We start from the raw sequence: 20,082 nt of genomic DNA, 5'->3' as shown, positions 1-20,082 counted from the left end.
TTTAGATTCCATCTGGAGAACTACACTATCTTTATAGTATACTAGGTGAGCAGTAAAGCTGTCTAGTGTATTTGTTCATGATCTAATTTGATATGCATTTATTTTTCTCTATACTAAAAGAATGGCAGCTTAATCCTTAATATTTTACTTGTGTTCTGTGCTTAAAAAAAGTTTTCCCTAGATTAACAGCTAGCCTCTTTCTTCTTTTAAAGGTATCCTATATTTGAGAATCCCTATCCTTTGACTATACATGAGTCTCCGGTTACCTGTTGTGAATATTTTGCTGATTGTCCTGTGGATCTCATACCTGCACTCTATTCAGTTGGTGCTCGACAGAAACGTCAAGGTTACAGTAAGAAGGTACAACATCTACTACACATGTTTCTATTTTAAAATACTGACAGCCAGAAGCTCTGAATAACAGGAGTGGCCATACTAAGACCAAAGCTACACCTGACTCAGCCTGCCTTTGACAGTGACTAATAGCAGGGGAGGATATGTGTGGCTAATGTCTGGGGAGGATCTGCAGTAAATTGCCTTAACTTTGCACTGTATGATATTTTCTTCCTCAGTGTATTTGTTAATCTTCCAGGAATGGCCTATCAGTGGAGGCAACTGGGGTGTGATCACTCAGAGCTATTCAGAGATCATTATTACAGGGTAAGTGATACCATAGTCTACTAATAACTTTCTTACCTCGTTAAGTAGAAGTGGGAATGTTTCGTTTCTCTTGTAAAATATTGTTTTGTGTGAGTGGTTTGAGTGATTAATGAAACTATGATCACCAGATATGTCCTTGGCATAATCTCCTTGATGTGTTACTGAGAAAGTAAAGCAGAATGTAAGGGAAGGTAATAACAGAATAATAGCAAGTGTTTCACAGGCAGCACAATAATAATAATAATAATAATAATAATAATAATAATAATAATAATAATAATAATAGTTATTTATTATTATTATTTCATTTATTTATTTATTGTGATTACAGGGCTTACTATCAAAGTAACTTGGATCAAAATTACCTTTTAGTCTTTGATTTTTGGAAAATAGCTGAGTACTGTTTTAAAGCATGGTAGGTCCATTAAGTAGTTATTGAGCTCAGTTCTCAAAGAGAAGCCAATTTTTAATCTCAAAAAGGACAAGCAAATACTTAAATCTGATCATTTTGAGACTGATCTTTCTGTAGTTCCTTACTACTGTAAGGACAGTTTCTTACTAGAACTAGACAGTTCCTTACTGTAAGGAACATAAGTGAAAGTTAATTTATAACTGTGCAGTGTATCACTGAAAGTGAGAGGACTACTAAAGTGGTTTTAGAACAGCTCATTAGCCCTAATCAGGATTACTGTCACCTACTGATCACTGTACTACACATTGCAGAGACTTTGAGACAGTCATGAAAAAATATAGTCATCTGATTCTCAAACTCAAGGCTAAATAAACAAGTTAGGTGACTCATTAACAGTGGGATACTGTATATTTAGGCATCTTCTTTACAAGTGTTGCAACTAATATAGGGCATCTTCCAAAAAACAGTGCATGGTAAGGTATGCCTCAGTATTTAAGATGGTAAATGAATAAGTTACAGTGGGATCATCAGGAAATTTCCTTTCAAATGTTTTTCTAGTCTCTTCTGTCCAAAGTAATTGGAGCACATGTTGGTAAAATATCAGCTTTTAATAAATTGTGAAAATAAAGTGTCACTAAACAGACTAATAACAATAGAATGTTAATGGTGTACTTTCCCATAGATGTCGAGCACTCCAACTAATCATTTCTTCATCTAATTTTTTTTATATTTCATAGGCATGCTGATGGATCAATTAAATTTTGGGATGCATCAGCAAGTAAGTGTTTTCAGTAGAGATTTTTCCTGTGCAGTTTGAGATTTTTCCTCTTCAGTTAAAGGGCCAATTACTTCTGATATTCTACACAGCTCACAGTGAAAAATGCAGCAAGAATTCAAAGTAGAAATGGCACAAAGTTTGGTGTTTGAATTGCTCTAGTTGGATCTAAGCTTACTCTTGGTAGTTAAAGGCTGTTTAAAGCAATCTTGGAATCGTCATCAGTTGTCTTTAAAAACGTGTGGAAAACTGGTGAGCTTCCAAAAGGCGTGTGTGGTTGTGGGAGGGAGCAGATGCAATGTATATGTTTAAAAGCTGGGAGGAGGACTGTTTGAGTGTTAGAGATCTTTAATTTCGGTTTGGAGTGGGAGTGGAACCTGGGAGAGAGGAGGGGGTAAGCCAAACCTGCTTGATTGTGTACTTAAAAATTCTATTCAGCATAGATCTGTCAAAAGGAGATTCTGTTAAAGATAATGGTTTCTTTCTGAAACAGATAAATAAACCTATTAAGGGAGAAATTGCAAGTATCCTCTTTACTGATTCAAAAACTTTAGAGTCTTTCTAATAGGACAGTCTTACAGATGAACTAGGGAAATGTGATTCAGGTAAAACCAGTGAAATACGGAAGAGGAGAAAGGATGCTATAATTTAGGTTTTCCTAATGTTGTGATTAGTATTTATAGCAGTAATTTGGGCCATTAATTAGACAATATGCTTGTGAAGTTTGAAATCAGCATGTAGACAGTTGCCAAAAAATCTAACACAGAATTAAAATTCCAGTTGAGAAGGATACAATTCAAGAATTAGCTGTATCAATATACTAGCTATATATTTAGATCAAAACTGATTTTTCTCTTTTGCTTTGTTCTAGTAACGCTGCAAGTACTCTATAAGCTAAAAACAGCCAAAGTATTTGAAAAATCACGGAATAAAGATGAGAGGCCAAACACAGATATAGTAGATGAAGATCCATACGCTATTCAGATCATCTCATGGTGTCCAGAAAGTAGAATGCTGTGCATAGCTGGAGTTTCTGCACATGTAATTATTTACAGGTTCAGCAAGCAGGAAGTGACGACAGAAGTCATTCCGGTAAAGAGTTATGACCATTTTTTAACTTGGTAGGATTTAGCTATAATAAGACTGTTCTAGCAATTTCATTTTTTTTTTTGTTTTTGTCTTTAATTATATTAGTGAAATGGACAAAAGTAATTGACTCAAAACAGAGATGTGGGTTTTTGGAGAGAAAGTAATTAATTATGAAATTCAACAAAAGTAAATATTGCACACAGAGATGGTTTTCAGTGACATTTTGAGGCTTTGCAGCCAATATTCATTCTTTGGTCTGTCTATGAAAACAAATAGTGGATCAAAACTTGTCTGTACCAAAGGTATAATGATAACAGAAGTGAATGAGCTATGGAGTTGAAGAATTTCGAAGATTTTAGGGAGTTGATCCCTTGAGTCTTCATAATTACCATCTGTCCTGTTAAAACTTCTGCAGTATGCAGAGCTAGAAGAATAAAAATGTGCCAAACATGCCCTGAAATCTGTTAAGAACTTTGCTGAGTCACTGTTTTATTCTGTATAAGATACAATGATTCTATTACAAGAGTTAAGAAGTTTCTTGTTAAATCAGAAACACACACATGCAAATTTATGTATTTGAATGTATGAACAAAAACTTAACATTTAATTATAAAGTGTTGTCTGTTCTAAGTGTTAATTACAATGTAGTTGGTTTTTTTTCTCTTACCTCCTTCCTCTAACACACACATCCTCCCCCCGCTATTCTACTTGCTTGTAAGTCGTAGTTTAAGGACCTGAGGTGTGGGGCTTTTTTTGTGTGTTTTTATATACAAATGCATTCCCTTCTTAGGGAATAGGTTTTTTTCTAAGTTTTTATCAATCAGCCCAAATCGAGTTAATCTAGAGTACTCTTTGACATTTTAAAAAATACTATATAGTTCTGTAGTTTATGAGTTGAGTTCTATTTTGCAGATGATAAAACAGTTGAAAACTTCCTTTACACTGCACTGCAGTTAATTCTGATGTTGTTACAGACGCTGGAGAAGGAAATCTAAAGTCATGATGAATTTACAGTTCTTTAAAATGTATGATCCAGTTCAACACATCAAACACTGAACTAAGTCACTATGTGTACAGTATTACATCAGTAAAAATTTAGCAGTCTGTGTGGCTTTAGCTCTGTTTTACCATTCCTGAAGTACATAAACCAAGTCACCTTCATAACTAAATATGTAGTCAGCAGAATGATAATTGAATGGGCCCAGTATTTAATTTCTTTTGCTATTAAGAAGCAAACTTTTAAAAACTGGGAAATACATCAGACATTCAAGTTCTAGCAATCTTCAGATATTCAGTCTGTAATAGTATGACTCTGTATTTCTGAATACTACATGTGTCTTTGTTACACTGTCTATTAGATGGTTATCTTTCAAAAGATGGAAAAGTTCTGGATGTCACTTTTATCACTACTACCTTCAGTTGCACTTCATTTATTTCATATTCAGTGTTTTGAAAGGCAGTACTTTACAGATGTTTTTCTTTCCTTTAATTAACAGATGCTGGAAGTACGTCTCCTATATGAAATAAATGATGTTGAAACTCCAGACGGTGACCAGGTGCCACCTGTACCAACTCCAGGCACAGGTTCCAATCCCCAATCCATTGTTCCCCAGTCTCATCCATCTACTAGTAGCAGTTCATCTGATGGACTTCGTGATAATGTCCCATGTTTAAAGTAAGTTTATTCTATTACAACTTTCAAATGAGTCTGAAACATTGCAAGAATATGTCAGAGTATGTGTACTGTGATATCGTTATAGATATGTCATTGCTGGTGAAAATATTTTATTAAAGCAGAGTTTTCCAAGTATCTATAATTTGAGCTCTGCTTTAAGAAATAAATATTGCAATCTCAATTTTTTTTTTACTTTTTAGGCTGACTTAAGAAAAAAGTCCATATTTTTTGGTTTACCTGATTTTAGGAAAATTTGGCATAGATGTTAGTATGATTATAGATGATCATGCCTTAGAGCAAACAGTTTTTAATAGCAGCAGTTCAGTCACTTGGATATCTTATTGTCCTTGAAATGAATAGGAAAGCTGATGTTTTGTGACTCTCCTTAATTTTAGACCAAGTATGTCTGAATATGCTTCTTCTGTTAGTTTTGCAGAGCCTTAATCTTTAGAAGCAAATCAGAAGTGAAAATTCTTACAGATAGCTGGCTAAGTGCTAACTCTTTAGGCTTATAAATATATTTATTTTTTGAAAGTCTTGCAAGGGAACAACTTTGTGTTTTGGAAACAGAATTAATTAAATGTTCCTTTTTCATGGATCTTCACTTTGCATGATGCCTAATAGTGCTCTCACTGTAGGTCTTTGACAAGTTTTTTGATCTTTTTAAATTGTGAGCTTTTTCTGCAAGCTTCTTTGTGTGAGCTTTTACCCATTTAGAGAAAATAGATTTTTAAAAGTCTTTTTTTACTCTCCTACAAGAGTGCCTTGTGTGACTTATGAGCCATGACTTTTTCTAACAGAATGTAAGAAATATGTAATGTATATCTAGAGATATAAATTAAGTATATACTTTCTTTTCTAAAGTTTAAGATCCCAACTTGGATTTTAATTTTTTTGAGTGTATCCATCCAGAAAACAGTTCTGATAGAGTTGATTTATTTGGGTAAGAGTTTTCAAATTGTATTGATTGTACTAAGTTGGAGAGGTGTATTTCTGAAGGAAACTCACCTAAGCAGAAAAATTGGAAAATTCTAAACTTATGTAAAATATTTTCAAATAATTTTTCAAATACCAATTTCAAATATCCATTAGTGAGAATAAATGAGTAAAATAAGTGGAATTGAGGAGACAAGAGCTTGTTCTACATATTTTTTTTCGTGTAAAAAAATGCAAGATCTAATCTTTTCTGTGTAAATTTGTCAGCATGCAAACAAAATCCTTACAGGAGTTTCAATTCCCCCAGTCTCAGGTTCATTGCATACAATTGGTCTACCATTACAATAATTTCCTTGTTTTCATTTTGGTTTTGCCATATCGTAAGCTTTTTATTTGCATTTATCTCAATACATTGTGCTTCTGTTTCCCTTTCTTTGTGCTTATTCCACATACACCTCTCACCCCCTTCTGTTCTCTAAATCAGAGTTCTTTTGGAAACTCTGAAAAAATGTGTAACACCTTCTTTTTTAGACACTGACTGAGTACCTTTATCTCTTAGAGGAAATACAGCATAATAGAACTATTATGCCTTGTTCTGAGGTTGGAAAAAATTAAAAATATGTGATCATTGTTCAATTAATTTTCAATTAGGTAGTGAATCAAAAGAAGTGAATTCCTAGTTTCACTGTGGGTTTTTCTTCTGGTTGCTTTTGTTTGCTTTTGATAATAGTTTTTACCATTTTCCAACATTTTAAAGTCCAGCATGGTGTAGAATTTAATGAACTCTGATCCCATAAGGAAAAAATTTAGACACTGGGGACGCCATGTTTTGTTTACTTTGCAGAGTCAAAAATTCTCCTCTCAAGCAGTCTCCAGGCTACCAAATCGAGCTCGTTATTCAGCTGGTGTGGGTGAGTGGAGAACCTCCTCAACAGATAACCAGCTTAGCCATCAACTCAGCATATGGCCTGTAAGTATATTCTACACAGTTCTTTCATTATTCCATCACTATTTAATGGATAGTTTGAAACTATCCATTAAAATTGAGTCTCTATGTGTGTTCACATGAGCTGCACAGCAACACACAGGTAATCAGTTTCTTGTGCTTCTGAGAGAATTCCTTTTGGGTCATGGCACATACTGATGATGCTAACAGCAGAGGCAAATCAGCATCATTCTTCCTCACCTGGCACTGTACAGCCAAGAGTAAGTGTCACTCAAGGCTCTGTGTCAGAGCCTTAGGTTGGCAAGGACACTGACAGTGATCTGTTCTACTTGGCACCATGTTTTTACAAGAGAACAATTAATAAATACTGCACTTTACAATAAAAATTTATAAATAGGTGCAATCTAGGATAATTCCAAAAATTTAGGAAGTGTTAAATGCTGAACTGCAAAAAATATCTGGGTGAAACATTACCAACATTTAATTAGCATTGTATTTCCTTTAACTTCTCTTTTTCCAGAGTAGTTTTTGGAAACTGTAATGGTATTGCCATGGTTGATTACCTCCAGAAGACAGTGCTCTTGAATCTAGGCACTATTGAACTGTATGGCTCCAATGATCCCTACCGCAGGGAGCCACGATCTCCCCGAAAAACTCGGCAACCATCTGGAGGTGGGTAACCCAAAACATATTGTAAGCTCAGAAGAAAGGCACAGTTGGTCATCTAGTCTTTGTTTGTATTCAAAGAATGCACACTTTCTTTGCTGTGGTTTTCTTTCTTCTTGATCTGTTGCTAATGTCACTGTTGCAGCTTTGTTATTTCATCTTTCCTTAAAAATTGTTGCTTAGTGAAATCTACTGATGCTTCATACCATTACTTATTTTTCAGGGTAATGGGTATTTTAAGAAAAAATATAAATTTACAATGGATTTATGCAGTTTACAAGAATTTACACAGCATTAGGAAGTCTCCTGATGTTTCTGATAAAGCTAGTACCCATATTACATGTTTGTATAAATCCATTAATATTTGCAGATAGCCTGAGTGTTTGCTGGGATCTTTTGGCTCCTATTTTAAAATTTGACTACAAATGTCCCTGATGAGCTAAATCATGTTATGTTGTTAATACTGTTATGTTATGCTTGAGAGGAAACCTTTGATTGAAATGACCAAAATAAACTTCTACACACAAACTGATAAAATAAATCTCTTTGAAATAGAAAAAAAGGACTTTGATTTCAAAATATGCTGAAGAATGTTCCTTTTCAGGTAAAATGGAAAGTGACTTTTCAATCAAAATGCAAAGCTTTTTGTAACCAAAAGGAAAATTTAGTATTTTAGAATTTTCTTCTCCCTGATGTGTCATGGATACTCCTAAGTTCTTTCAGAAAACCCAAGACATAATAATAAGCTGTTCAAAAAAACCCTTCCTCATGATTGACTGTTAATTTCTTTAAGAGATCCAGAGTAAAGTCCTTGTAAGTTCTTCAGGTAATATTTTATTCAAATTGATGTTCTAGGAGGTATTTTAGTAAATGAATGGTTTGAAAAAGATCCAATTAACATCAGTCAGCTTATTTCAACTGAGCAATTGGATGTAAAAATCATTCATACAGAGCAGAGCATACACAGTCAGTATTCTGTCAGATATAATATTTTCTTGTGTGATATAAACTGTGAGAGAAAGAAATAGCTTTACTGTTTGACTGTGTTAATTTGTCCTGGGAGTAAAGGGCTTAAATTCTGCCTCATGCATATAGATTATAAACTGCCTTTTGGAGCTTTAAACTTCACTTGCTTTTGTTTTCCTAACTGTTGTTATTTTGATCCAATAAATTGGATTCACATAACTCTGTGTTTCAACTGTGTCTCTAAGATGTTCATGATGAAAGCCCTTTTTGCTCATTAATATAGCTGTTATATGAAGTCATATTTTTTCATCTTAACTTCTGATACTAACAATCTGCATGGCAATGGCATTTTAATAACCTGATTGTAGGAGTTACTTAGCTGGCTTTTCTGTCTCAAATGTACTGTTAGTGTCTCCGTCTTTCCTTTTCTCATTGCTTCATGAAGGTATGCTGACTGTGGCTTCTTGCATGTGCGGCCTTTCTAACTTATATTCAGAGTCTGTGAAAAAGCTTCGCACCTCTTATATAAGTAAGTCATCTCATGGCATTCAAATATTTTTTGAACATCTGAACTTGATTTTTTTTGTTTGGTTCACTCACCATAATTATTTTCTTTAGTTCTTTTTAACTTTTACTTATAGAAACTGATTTCAACGCATCCTGCATCCATTGTATTGCTCATTTGTGATATCTTTAAAAGAAATTTAAAGGAATAAAGCAACCATAATAGTCTCTGTATTTTGGGTTTTTAAATAAATAAATCTCAAAATCAAAAGGAGATCCTATCTCAGAGTTTGCTGATGTTTATAGTGCTAAGATCTTACTCAAAAATTTAGTGTTATTTTACTAGAAACTTTCCTTGCATGGTTCCCTTTCTGGAAGAAAAACTTAAGTCTAGAGTTAGAGTATTAGTAGCAATGATAAGAATAAACATTGTGATTACAGAGAGATTCTTCTTCTAAAAGTGAAAATTTACTTCTACAAAAATGTTGTTTATAGGGTTTAAGAGGTGTTTGTGAACAGCCCTGTTCAGTTTCCAAGCAGTTTTGAAGTTCAGGTATCTGTGTGAGGAAGGTAAGCGATCAGAACATGAATTACCCAAGAGAGTCTGACTTAGGACATCATTCACAGCATCCAAGGATCTGGAGAATGTAAAGCTTATTTTTTAAAAGCATAGAATTGCGCCTTTTCTTAGGATGCCAGTTTTCTCCGGCCCCCAGGCAGAGGTAGGTAATCTCAGCCCTTTTTTTAATGAAGTAGAGCAGATTAGGCTACTGTAAAAATGGAGTTAAAAAAATAAAACAACAAACAAACAAAACTGCAAAACAAACTTGAAATTATGGTCCAAGTCTTAGTTCTGCCATTTCTTTTCTTCCAACAAGAAAAAAGAAATACATCTCAGAGGATAGTCTCAATTGCCAAATACTGCTTTCTCTCTAGTCTTTCCTCTTCTACTGCTGTGGCAGAAAGGGAGCTAGGCATAAAAGAAATGCCTCCACCTTAAGATCATACAGAACTGAAAACCAGGATCTGGCACTGATTGATTATTGTTTTGAAAAAAAGAACAAGATGGGTAGAAATCCCAAAACTAGTTAATATTGTAAAGCTGTATTTACATGGACTATTTTATTTCGGAATAAGTTTAAACAAGTTTTGTACCTGAGAGTTAATTTCATAACCATGTAATTCTCTTTCTGTTTACCATTCTGACAGTATCTCAGTTAACTGGAGCTACAGTGGTTTAAAAACTGAAAATAATTTCTTTAGTTATCATTTAACGTTTTTCATTATTTGTAGTTCTTTCAGTGTATGTGTTGCCCAGACTTCAATAATTGCTTCAACAATTTTCCACAAATAATGAGTCTGTTACATCTAAGTACTACCCTCTGATTTATTTATAGGATTGGAACTATATGAGATAGTCAGATTTTGCATTCTCACTTTCTTGGACATTCACTATTTGCATTTAGTGTTTTCAAAAATGCAAGGATCTTATGCTTCCTTGTTTTTTACTTTGAAAGATGTGCCTTCATTGAATCTCTATCTTGGAAACATTTCTATTTTAATACTTCAAAATTATTTTTATCTATGAATAAGATATTTTCAATGGCTATACAACTAATAATCTTCAAGGACTACTAGTACTTGATATTTAAATCTTCCTAGAAAAAGTATTTTTTAGTATTTTCATATTAATGTCATTGGTTTAGAAAATTCCTATTCTTTGAGACAACAACAGGTATTTAAGGAAAAAAAATCATACTAGTTTACATACGCATTCAGACAGCCTGTAACAGAGCATGATATTGCTATTGTACATTCAACCAAGCCCAGAAATCACAGGAAGGATTGATCCTTCCTCATAAAAACCCGGATATTTTGTATGTTTCAGCATAAAATGTCAATTCAATAGATTATCAGTATCTGCCAACATACTTAAAATTTAGTAAATGGTATGTCCTTAATAAAACAATTAAAAATTTACAAAGGCGTCTTTTAAAAAATTTTATAGAGTAAGAGTTGCATATCTTCTAAAATATGAATGGAAATGCGAGATTTTTTTTCCCTTCTCTTGTGTTGCAAGAATATGATGTATTTCTCTGTCATCTTATTTTTTCTACTCAGAAAAGAAATTCAGATTCCCGTCTTAAAGCAGCATCTATTTAGAGACAAGGCTCTCTACACTAGCTAGACTGTAAAATGTCATTTCAGGCTAGCTCTACAGACACAAGCTCCCAGTTGGGATCGTGTTTTGGAATTTATCAGTGATTCGTACCAGGTATACTACTCACATGTTTTGGGTGGCAATTTATAGTTTGTGAAGCATGCAGTATATGTGTTTTGTTAAGGCCTGCCAGACAGTGTCATCAGTTGCTTGTCAAGGTTAAAAACAAAATCAAAGTTTGCCTTCAGAGTCTAAGAGTGAGGGGGGAGGGTATAGAAAATCAGCTTTGGCCATGTGCCCAAAGACATGAAATGTGTAAGTAAAAGTTTATAGTGTGATGAAAACTATACATCATGGAGCTTATACTGTTAGGCGGCCTTTGCTTGATGTACTCTTTGCTAAATAAGACAGGAGTCATTAAATCAATCATTAAATAAGGTCATAATTTCATGATGAAACACCAAAACTTATATAGCTATTATTTTTTCCTGCATAGTTCCATAAGTTCACAGAGAACATGAATCATAACTCTTTTTTTGCAAATTACTGTTGGTGAGAGTTACAAGATTTTATGTGACTCTTTGTTTAGTGCAATTTAGTACAACTCCTTAAAAGTTAGGATTTCTTAGTTCTACCAGAGGCAGTTTAGGTTTCTGACAAAAATGAAACAGGTCTTACATGCATATGACTTTTTAAAATTTTTATTTTATATCAAAAAGTTTTTTGGCAATAATCTATGAGTGATTCAAAAAGTGGGGTGGAGAAAACTGGAAGAAAATACATGCCTGGAACTCTTCTTGAGTTGCTTGGTCATGTTCTTTTTCCATCCTCCCTCATGAAATATTTGAATTTTTAACTTAAATGTTGTGAGACCAATATCAGCTGTGGCTTACATCAGCCAAGGCCAAAACTGTATCAGAAAGTTTTATTGTTGAGCTGGGGGGGTTTTTTGGACCCCGTTTTTCAGGTTGTTTTTAATTCTAACTTTTGCATCATATCAAGTTAGTTTTAGTTGTAATTTTTAATTGCACTGTTTTCAGTCAAGTTGTAGGTTCTTCTGAGATATGTCTGCTTAAAACCGGTGCAAAAAACTGACTAATTCTCATGAAGCTTTATATATGAGTTAATTTTAGCTGTAATTCTGTGGAGTTTTTAATGCAGCATGGTAATGATGTCTTCAATGACATTATTTAATTTTTGGTAATTTGGAGAGTTTCCAATTTCTTGCTTCTGGAGTTTGCGTAGGTAAACGAAAAGCTTATTAGAAGGTCACTTGTACATATATCGGTATTATAAAAAGATACAGTTTGTATTTCTGAAACAGAAACTCTTGGATCAATTTTCTTTTGTAATTCATAGCAATTTGCATGGATACTATAAACCTGAAACCAATGAATTTTTCCAGGAGTGCTGCCTTGCTCCCAGTGCTTCTGTCAGGATACCTGGGGTTTCAAGATGAATAGCAAGAGATTATCTTGCAGGTTTCCTCAGCTTGGTCATAGGCAGACCCTCCTAGTTCACAAACTCAGATCATTCTTGTTATATTCTGTTTGGTTTAATTACCAATACAATCATAGCTAAAATGACTTTTCATCTATTCCTGTTCCTTTTCTCTCCTAAGTAATAGCAGTAATGGCTATGAACAGATATCCAAGATTTACATGCCATAATGATTACCACAATGCACACTTATTCTTATTATTAATTAAGATGTATATTAATCAAATTATAGCCTTGAGAGTTCCTACAAAGAATTCAAGTGTGCAGGTATCTTCATTCTTGGCTAAAGACTATTGCTGTCAATTAATGAATTTTCATAGAAAAACTTGTACAAGAAGTTAAACTCTTCCTTTGAAGGTAAAGAGTTAATCTTTTTTGGAAAGTAGGAAATTGTGTTCCTGAACTGCATGTATGAATTTGTTTGGTTTGGCTCCTGAGGGTGCAATTACTTCTAAGAGCACAATATGGACTTATCCTCCCAGCACAGCTATCATCTAAAACTTATTTTGCTTGTGGTGAAAGCAACTTCAGGATTTTTCAAAAATCTTTTTACACAATCCTGTCCAGTTCAAAACATTTAGTCTCCTGTGCCTGTTTAAAACTCTGGTGTAATGTTCTGATTATCCCATAGTGTTCATTGATTTACTGACAGATGACTAAATAAATTGCTCTTTCTTTCTCCTGTGTAGTGGAAATAGATAGCTTCCACGTGGAATTTCATTTGACATTTTAGAATTTAAATTGGTTCCAGGACTGTTAAATGTAGGATTAACAAAGCCTTAAGGTCATTTGACAATTCTAGTCATTGAGTTTTGGAGTTTAAGCTATACATGCTCTTAGTAATCTTAAAAAAGACTATTTTGGATAAATGGAACTGTTAATGTAACATACGTTCAATGTGTTCCATATTGATATTTCATTTCAGGAGAACCTTTTTCCCTTTAAACTATTAACTTCTGATTAAGTGTTTGGAAATTTTAAAACTTTGATGGAGTAGAGCTTTTGTATTTTTGTTTGTTAACAGATATGTACAGATGCGTTTGTGAATATGTAGTGTGCAGTTGTATAGACAGGCTTTCCACATGATTCCTTTCTTGCCTTAGCCATTACCATTAACACTCAGACTTTCTGAGCATTGGAATATTTGTGTGCATGCAAAACTCTGTAATTTTAGCAAATATTTCTTAGCTATTACTATTCAGTATTACATGCTTGTTTGCCTTAGTATCACATAATGAAATTTCTGTAGGAGAGCTTCTTGATATAAACCTGAAGATGCATTACTAACTTTAAGATACCAACAAAATGCACTTCTCTTAATTTTGGGCAGTCTTGACAGCAATTTCTTGTCAAAAAAAAATAGAAAATTTCTTGTATACTTTTAATTTATGCAATGGAATAATATTTAGGACTATTTTGAGGCAGCTTCCATCTTTTGCATCTGATTGTGTATGACTAGGTTTTATTTCCTTCAGTGGAATGAAAGGAATTAGCTTTCAGATGTTAACATACTGCAGTTATTCAAATTGATCAGATTTGATGCTGTAAGAAATTTAGTGAAATTCTTCCATGCAAGGGAGAACACCTATCAACACCCTAACACCTGAGTTCTTTAAGTGACACCAATAAGGAGTTTTTCTGGAAAATTAACTTGGCAATACAAATTGGCAAATACAAGGCATATCAGTGTAACAGTGGAAAATTAGTTTGAAAAAGGCACTGTAATTTCACACATCATGTTTGCAATCTTCAGGACCCTCTTTTATATGATTTTCTTTTGCAATTACATTTTTAATATGATGCATATTTTAATATGATGGATTTTTTTCAAAACAAATTATGTTTATTCTTAATATATTCCTGTAACATGTAAATAATTAACTCTTCTGATAAGTCTGTCTAGCTGAAAATATAATGGTTTTCACTAAAATTTATTGAGAGAGTATATTTTGCAAAGAAAACTTTAGTAAGAAGAAGTGACTCTACAGTTACTGTGGGTAATGTCAAAAAGAGTAGTAACAGAAATTCTATCACAGCTGGCTTGTTTGTCTCTAATAAGAAATGAAGTTCCTGACTGCGGTGGAAGTAAAAATAAAATGGGAGCTGTATTTATAATACACTGGTTTTGTGTTTCAGCAGGTCTTTGTGATATAAATGAAGGTACGGTGGTGCCAGAGGACCGCTGCAAGTCACCCACGTCAGGTAATCATAACTTTCCCTGATCTTCAGCTTCTTATTTTCCCAGAAGATGGCATTCATTAAGTTAACACTTACTAGTTAAGTAATTATATAAAGCCTGTTGTCCTCTCATAAACTTTTGGAACTGTCATAAATTTTGCCATCTTGCACAACTGCATTTTTAAAACAAAGCTGACTTAAGAGATGCAATAGGAGTATGTTATAAAGATGATTGAAGAGAGAATAAGCTGAAATATTTATGCCTCAGGGAACATACTGCACAATGGAATTTTGAAGCATTGACAAGAGATGCACAAATTCCTGTAATAATTCGTATGGTTGTGTTTCGTATTCCTCAAAAGTGGTAGAGATTATTTCTGAGCAAGTTTACTTCTGCTTCCTCATAAGTGGCAAATTACTATTTTTCTGTGGAATCAGAGGTCTTCAGAAACCAGCAGGCTAAGAAAATAAGATCTCCCTACTTAATACTCCTCCTCCTGCACCCTTTTTTTTTTTTTTTCAGTTTTCCAGTTGCCACTGCTGTATGTGAATATTTTAAATGAAACCTTCAAGATTTATTATTTTTATATTGGCTAGTTGAGGCTATAACCATGTAAATACTTAATAATGCATGCATTCACTATAGAGTGAATAGTTTTTGTAGTACCTAAAAATTGTCACTTGTCTTTATTGCTCTGAGAACTTTTAAAAACATCATTTGTTTCATTCAAAACTACTCAAGGTTAAAGGACTCAACTGCAGATTTAAATGAAGTGCATAAAGTAGTATGTAGTGTAAAATGCTAATTAAGATGGGAGTCTAATATAGGTTCATTTTCTATTGTAGCCTGTATCTTTTAAAGCCAAATTGAAAATATAACAAACCAAAACATTGTGTTTGTAGCAGTAGTAGAATTTTTAACATGAATTTTAATTTCTGATTTGACAATTGTCTTTTGATGTTCATTATAAATTCTGCCAAACACTCCTCTAGATCAATCAATGTCATTTTCATTTTTACTAGCTTTCTTAGAGTAAATTTGATTTATTTATAATTAAAGCAAAACCTAGCTGTGAGTTTTAACTAAAAGTCTTGCCTGAAGATGTCATTTCATGACAAATCTGTGTTGCTAAGTATTGGCATGCTGAAGTCATCAACTTCAGTATAGTTTATAATGAAAGCTTTTTTTGTGGTGTTGAGAATAAAGAGACACTGAGACCAATGCCTGTAAACAATTTGTTATGCATTGCTGCAGTTGCAGTAAATCCTTTGTCTGTCAAGGTTGAGCATAGATATCAATTCACTATGGTATTTGAATTTGACCCACTTGAAAAGTCTGGGCTAAATCTAGGTTCTGGAATATTGCTATAAAATGTCTGCAATGAACAGCTAATGGATCATAACCTTTAAAGTGTATCCTTTTTTCCCCTGCTCCAGAATCACCCAAATGTTAGCCCAAACAACTCCTAACTTATACCACTTAAAACACTGTGTTGCTTAAATAAGAGGATTCTTTCGTTATTGGCTGTTGGAGTAAAACTAATTTCAGAATTTCTGCAACCGTGCAAGGAAGACAACTGCGAAGATGAAAATTAAGGTTTATGGAAAACTCCTAAATTTAACAATTGGTTTCCCCTACCTCCCTCCTGCTTCTTTGAGCTGGGTGTGAGCTGAAGAAGGTTAAAAAAATAATGTCTAAAGTACCAAAAATAGTGAATGGACAAAAGATAGAGGGGGAATGTGGTTCTTGCATTCTCCTGTAAAATAGAAACTTCTAGTAGCGAAGTTGGACTGTGCCTTGCTTCCCTTGATTCTGTCCTCTGCTCTCAGTGAATTAGATTAAGCTTATGGTAGACTTGTCAACTTTTCCTTTGAAAAAAGTCTTGGATGCACCACCCTGGGACAGAAATAATTTGTTGATGTTTGGGAAGAGAGAAGAACTGTAATTCCTTAGGTTTGGTTTGAGTTTCTGGGCAAAAACTCAAGACTGAAAACAAGCTTGAAAGTGGCATTTAGCTTTCAGAGGTAAGAGAAGACCTCTTTGAGAAATTTGCTGCAGAGTATTGGCAAGCTTGAGAAGGATGGAGACTAAATTTAAGGAAACTTTTTGCAGTCTAGAGGTTTTCTAGTTAAGAGTAAAATACAGAAACACAAAATGTTTGCGTGCTACTTGCTCTAAAATTTGAGGATGAGATTGGCAATTGAATGCCTTATTGGCATTTATTGCTACAATGTGATCTGTAAAAGAGACCAGTCACTGTTTGGACTGAAGTCTCAAATCCACCTTTCCATGTCCAAGTGAAGTGGAAGGTAACTTCCATTAGGATTCCTCTAGTGGGTGGTTATATAGATGAGAGGACTGCAAAAGAGACTGCCTGCCTATGCAAGTTAGGAGAGTATCCTACAGATTCAGTAACACAAACTACAGAAATACTGTGAAAATGCAGGAGGAATAATCTTACCTCCTGCTTTTTCTATAGATGTCAAGCAGCAATAGGCTTAGACTCTGGGAACATTTATCTGACCTAAAAGATTGTACAGCATTTAAACTGTCAAGTTTTTGTCTTCAAAAGTGCTAAAATGCTTGTGTTCTATTCTCTTTTCACACTTCCACAATATAAAATCCAATTAAATTTTAAAATTTTTAGACAAATTGTTTTAATTTCCTGGAAATCTTTTAATTTCATGACAATGGTAAGCGTGAAGTTGTGGTCTGTTGCTAAGATCAGTTTTTCAGGGTTGGGATACAGAAAAATCCAGTTGGCACTACTGGCCTAGAGTTGTCTGCAGAGTAGTTCAAGAACTGTGGTCCAAAAGTAATTTACTGCACTGGGAAAAAAAAAAACAAAACCAAACAGATTTATAGAACTTGTTTTTATTGTTACAGCTGTGTTTTGTGAATCATAACTTAGGCTAATCTCTGTGTCTGGAGAAATGATTAGTAGAGCCATTTCATTATTTAGCATAAACATTTGTTCAATGAGGACATTATTTCTAGAAATAAAGTCAATGTGCAGCGTTTTACCTTGCATTGTAATTTCTGTGGCTATTTCCAATATGCCAGAATTGTGTCATGCCAAAGTAATTAGTACTTTATAATATCTAATACAGCTGCAGAGAATACCAATATCAGTATTTGATATTTTCTTTGTATCTTTGTTAAACTCAGATATTGAATATAATTTTGTATATTAAATGTATACATATATTGTATAATATATGTATATCTTAAGTGTATTAATATACATTGATTTTTGTGTCAAACTATATCCCCTTCATTCATGTCAAATGTATATCCATTTCATTCTGTCTCCACTTGTAGGTTCTGGTTCACCAAACAATTCTGATGATGAACAAAAAATGAATAATTTTATAGAAAAGGGTACAGTATTTTTCTTTTCTTTTCTTTAGTCTTATTTTTTAGTTCACTTTTTGATACACTTAGATTGATTTTTTTTTTTTTAATTATAATATTATTTACAGTGAGGACCAAAAGCAGAAAGTTTTCCAAGATGGTAACCAATGACATAGGTAGGAACTAGAAAAAAATCTGCTCTTTCTAATTCAGTGCCTTACTCTATGCAGCACTAACCCAGCAGCAAAAAAAAAAAAAAAAAAGGGCAAAATAACAGTCAAATTTCAATGCATTCTGTTATTAATTTTTTCATTCTTTGCGCTACTTGGTTATTCTGTGGGCTGCTTCTGTACTAAATACACTGGGCACAATAATCTAAAAAAATCAAGGATATTGTTGATTTAAATTCTCTGATTTTGCAGTTGCACTTCTCTTTTTCTGGATGGGTGAAATTCTAATGCATAGTAAGAGTTCAGTCTATACAAGTCACAGCGTGTTTCCACTTTTGCGAAGATGCGCTGGTTTTGGAAACGTATGGCTGATGCCATTTCTTTTTGATATGTTGTATTCATAGCCATATGGTCAGATTTTTATATGGCTGTGGTCAGGAAAGAGGTACTATCATGGTTTCATTTATTCATTTGGAAGAGAACTGGCTTGTATATATGTAAGTATTCCCCACTGCTGTTCCAGAACTCTCTACTTTTCTGCATCCAACAGTGACACAATACCCTACCAGCTCTAGACTTGTGTCTTAATTTGGCAACAAAATTGCCTTGGGATATATTGTATGCAGGTAGATTGAACCCTTTCATGGCTGGGATGGAAATAACTCTGCTTCTGACAACTGGCTCATTAAATAAATGAAAGCAAGAGGCTGTATGATATGGCTTTGGGAAAGGGACTCTTCTTCCTTAACTGGGATATGGTTACTTTGATTGCAGAATCATTTTGGTAATGTTCATTTTGTTTTCATTTAGCAAATTAGTATATCATTGTAGGATAATTTCATTTTTTCTCTTCAGTCAGTTTAGGTTGAAATTATAAAGTAAAACTAGTTGCTAAGCTACTATTTCACAGGTTGTGTGGAAGCATAGCTTGAGACCAAGGAGGAAGAGATTTCTTTTCCTGAAGTCTCCCTTTTGTTTTTCTGTTTGGCAATTTAAATTTTATCCTAAAATATTAATCTCTTCCATCATAATTCAGTATTTCAGGCAAAGAATCATTCAGAATTCAGGGAGACAAAGAATCATTCAGAATTCAGGAGTATGGCAAATTAGTCCTTGAAATCTGAGGTACAGAATGAGAAAGTACTGTACAAAAGGCATATTTTTGCCCTGTGTTGAGATCTTCTTGCAATGACATCAGAAGTGGCAGGGAAAATTAATTTTGGGGCCGCAAAAGTCTGAATATCAGTCAAGAAAGTAAATGGCTGTCAATAATACATTGTGTGAATTCATCTGTAATTAAGAAAGAAATTAGTGTCTTTTACATGAGCATTAATATGTTCCCCTAAAGGAATTTCAGAGTAACTAGAAACTAATGTTCAGGTTGAGAAAACCATGAGAAAAACAAGGCCTAATCTTGTGTGTGTTATATCAATGTCCTTTGAGGTAATGTTTCCCTTTTGTCTCTTTTGAACATAAGACACACTGTCTTGTGCAAAACATACAGAAAATTTGACTGACTGTGACCTCTTTTTATTTTTTTCCACTTATTTTCAAAGAGTTATGTTAGAGCATTAATAAAGTATGCTAATGAGGATTCTGTAGAGCCATTCACATCTGTTTCAGCTGGAAGCCTTTCAACTGAAAGTATTTGAAATGTTTTTCACAGCTAAAAAAAGAAAAACATTTATTTATAAGCAATGCATTCTTCAGGGTGTAAGTTATACTGTGATTTGTGTAATTTGAAGAGTTTATTGGAAGCCCAAAGATAATTATTTATTTTGCATTTTCATAGTTTTGAGTGGTTTGCTGTGCACTAATGCGTTTGTTTTGCTACCATGTTTTCTATATCTGGCATGCTTATTCTAGCTCTTTCTGAACTTACTTCTAAGCTCTTTCATGTAAATAAAACACCTTTCCTGTGTTAATAGTTGCATGGTTTTGCTTTTCATTGTTTTAAACTGAATTGACAACCAAATGTGCATGGACAATGAGTTTTGTAAAGTATGTCACTCTCATCAACATCACTGTGTTGTATGAAACAAATTGTTTGCCATCAACTGTATTCTTGGGGATGAATTAGATGTATTTG

At 33.7% G+C, this 20,082-nt stretch overlaps 1 protein-coding gene across 7 annotated transcripts in view; it reads left to right on the top strand.

The window, feature by feature from the left end:
• The window catches only part of STXBP5 (syntaxin binding protein 5), a 106,642-nt gene that overhangs the window by 63,357 nt on the left and 23,203 nt on the right, over positions 1-20,082 (top strand). For 2 of the 7 annotated variants that reach the window (XM_071433057.1, XM_071433046.1), the window contains exons 13-22: positions 213-360; positions 593-660; positions 1,810-1,850; positions 2,719-2,939; positions 4,433-4,611; positions 6,392-6,517; positions 7,014-7,165; positions 14,427-14,492; positions 17,791-17,850; positions 17,952-17,999. In XM_071433057.1, coding sequence (XP_071289158.1) covers positions 213-360; positions 593-660; positions 1,810-1,850; positions 2,719-2,939; positions 4,433-4,611; positions 6,392-6,517; positions 7,014-7,165; positions 14,427-14,492; positions 17,791-17,850; positions 17,952-17,999 — 1,109 coding nt within the window. The remainder of the gene's footprint in view (positions 1-212; positions 361-592; positions 661-1,809; positions 1,851-2,718; positions 2,940-4,432; positions 4,612-6,391; positions 6,518-7,013; positions 7,166-14,426; positions 14,493-17,790; positions 17,851-17,951; positions 18,000-20,082) is intronic. The other 5 variants (XM_071433094.1, XM_071433074.1, XM_071433104.1 and 2 more) reach the window with 3 other exon arrangements.

Source organism: Agelaius tricolor, unplaced genomic scaffold (genome assembly GCF_023055355.1).
Source record: "Agelaius tricolor isolate 1412-34295 unplaced genomic scaffold, bAgeTri1.0.p SCAF_1, whole genome shotgun sequence".
NCBI classification, from domain to species: Eukaryota; Metazoa; Chordata; class Aves; order Passeriformes; family Icteridae; genus Agelaius; species Agelaius tricolor.
This window is presented reverse-complemented; position numbering and strand designations above follow the sequence as displayed.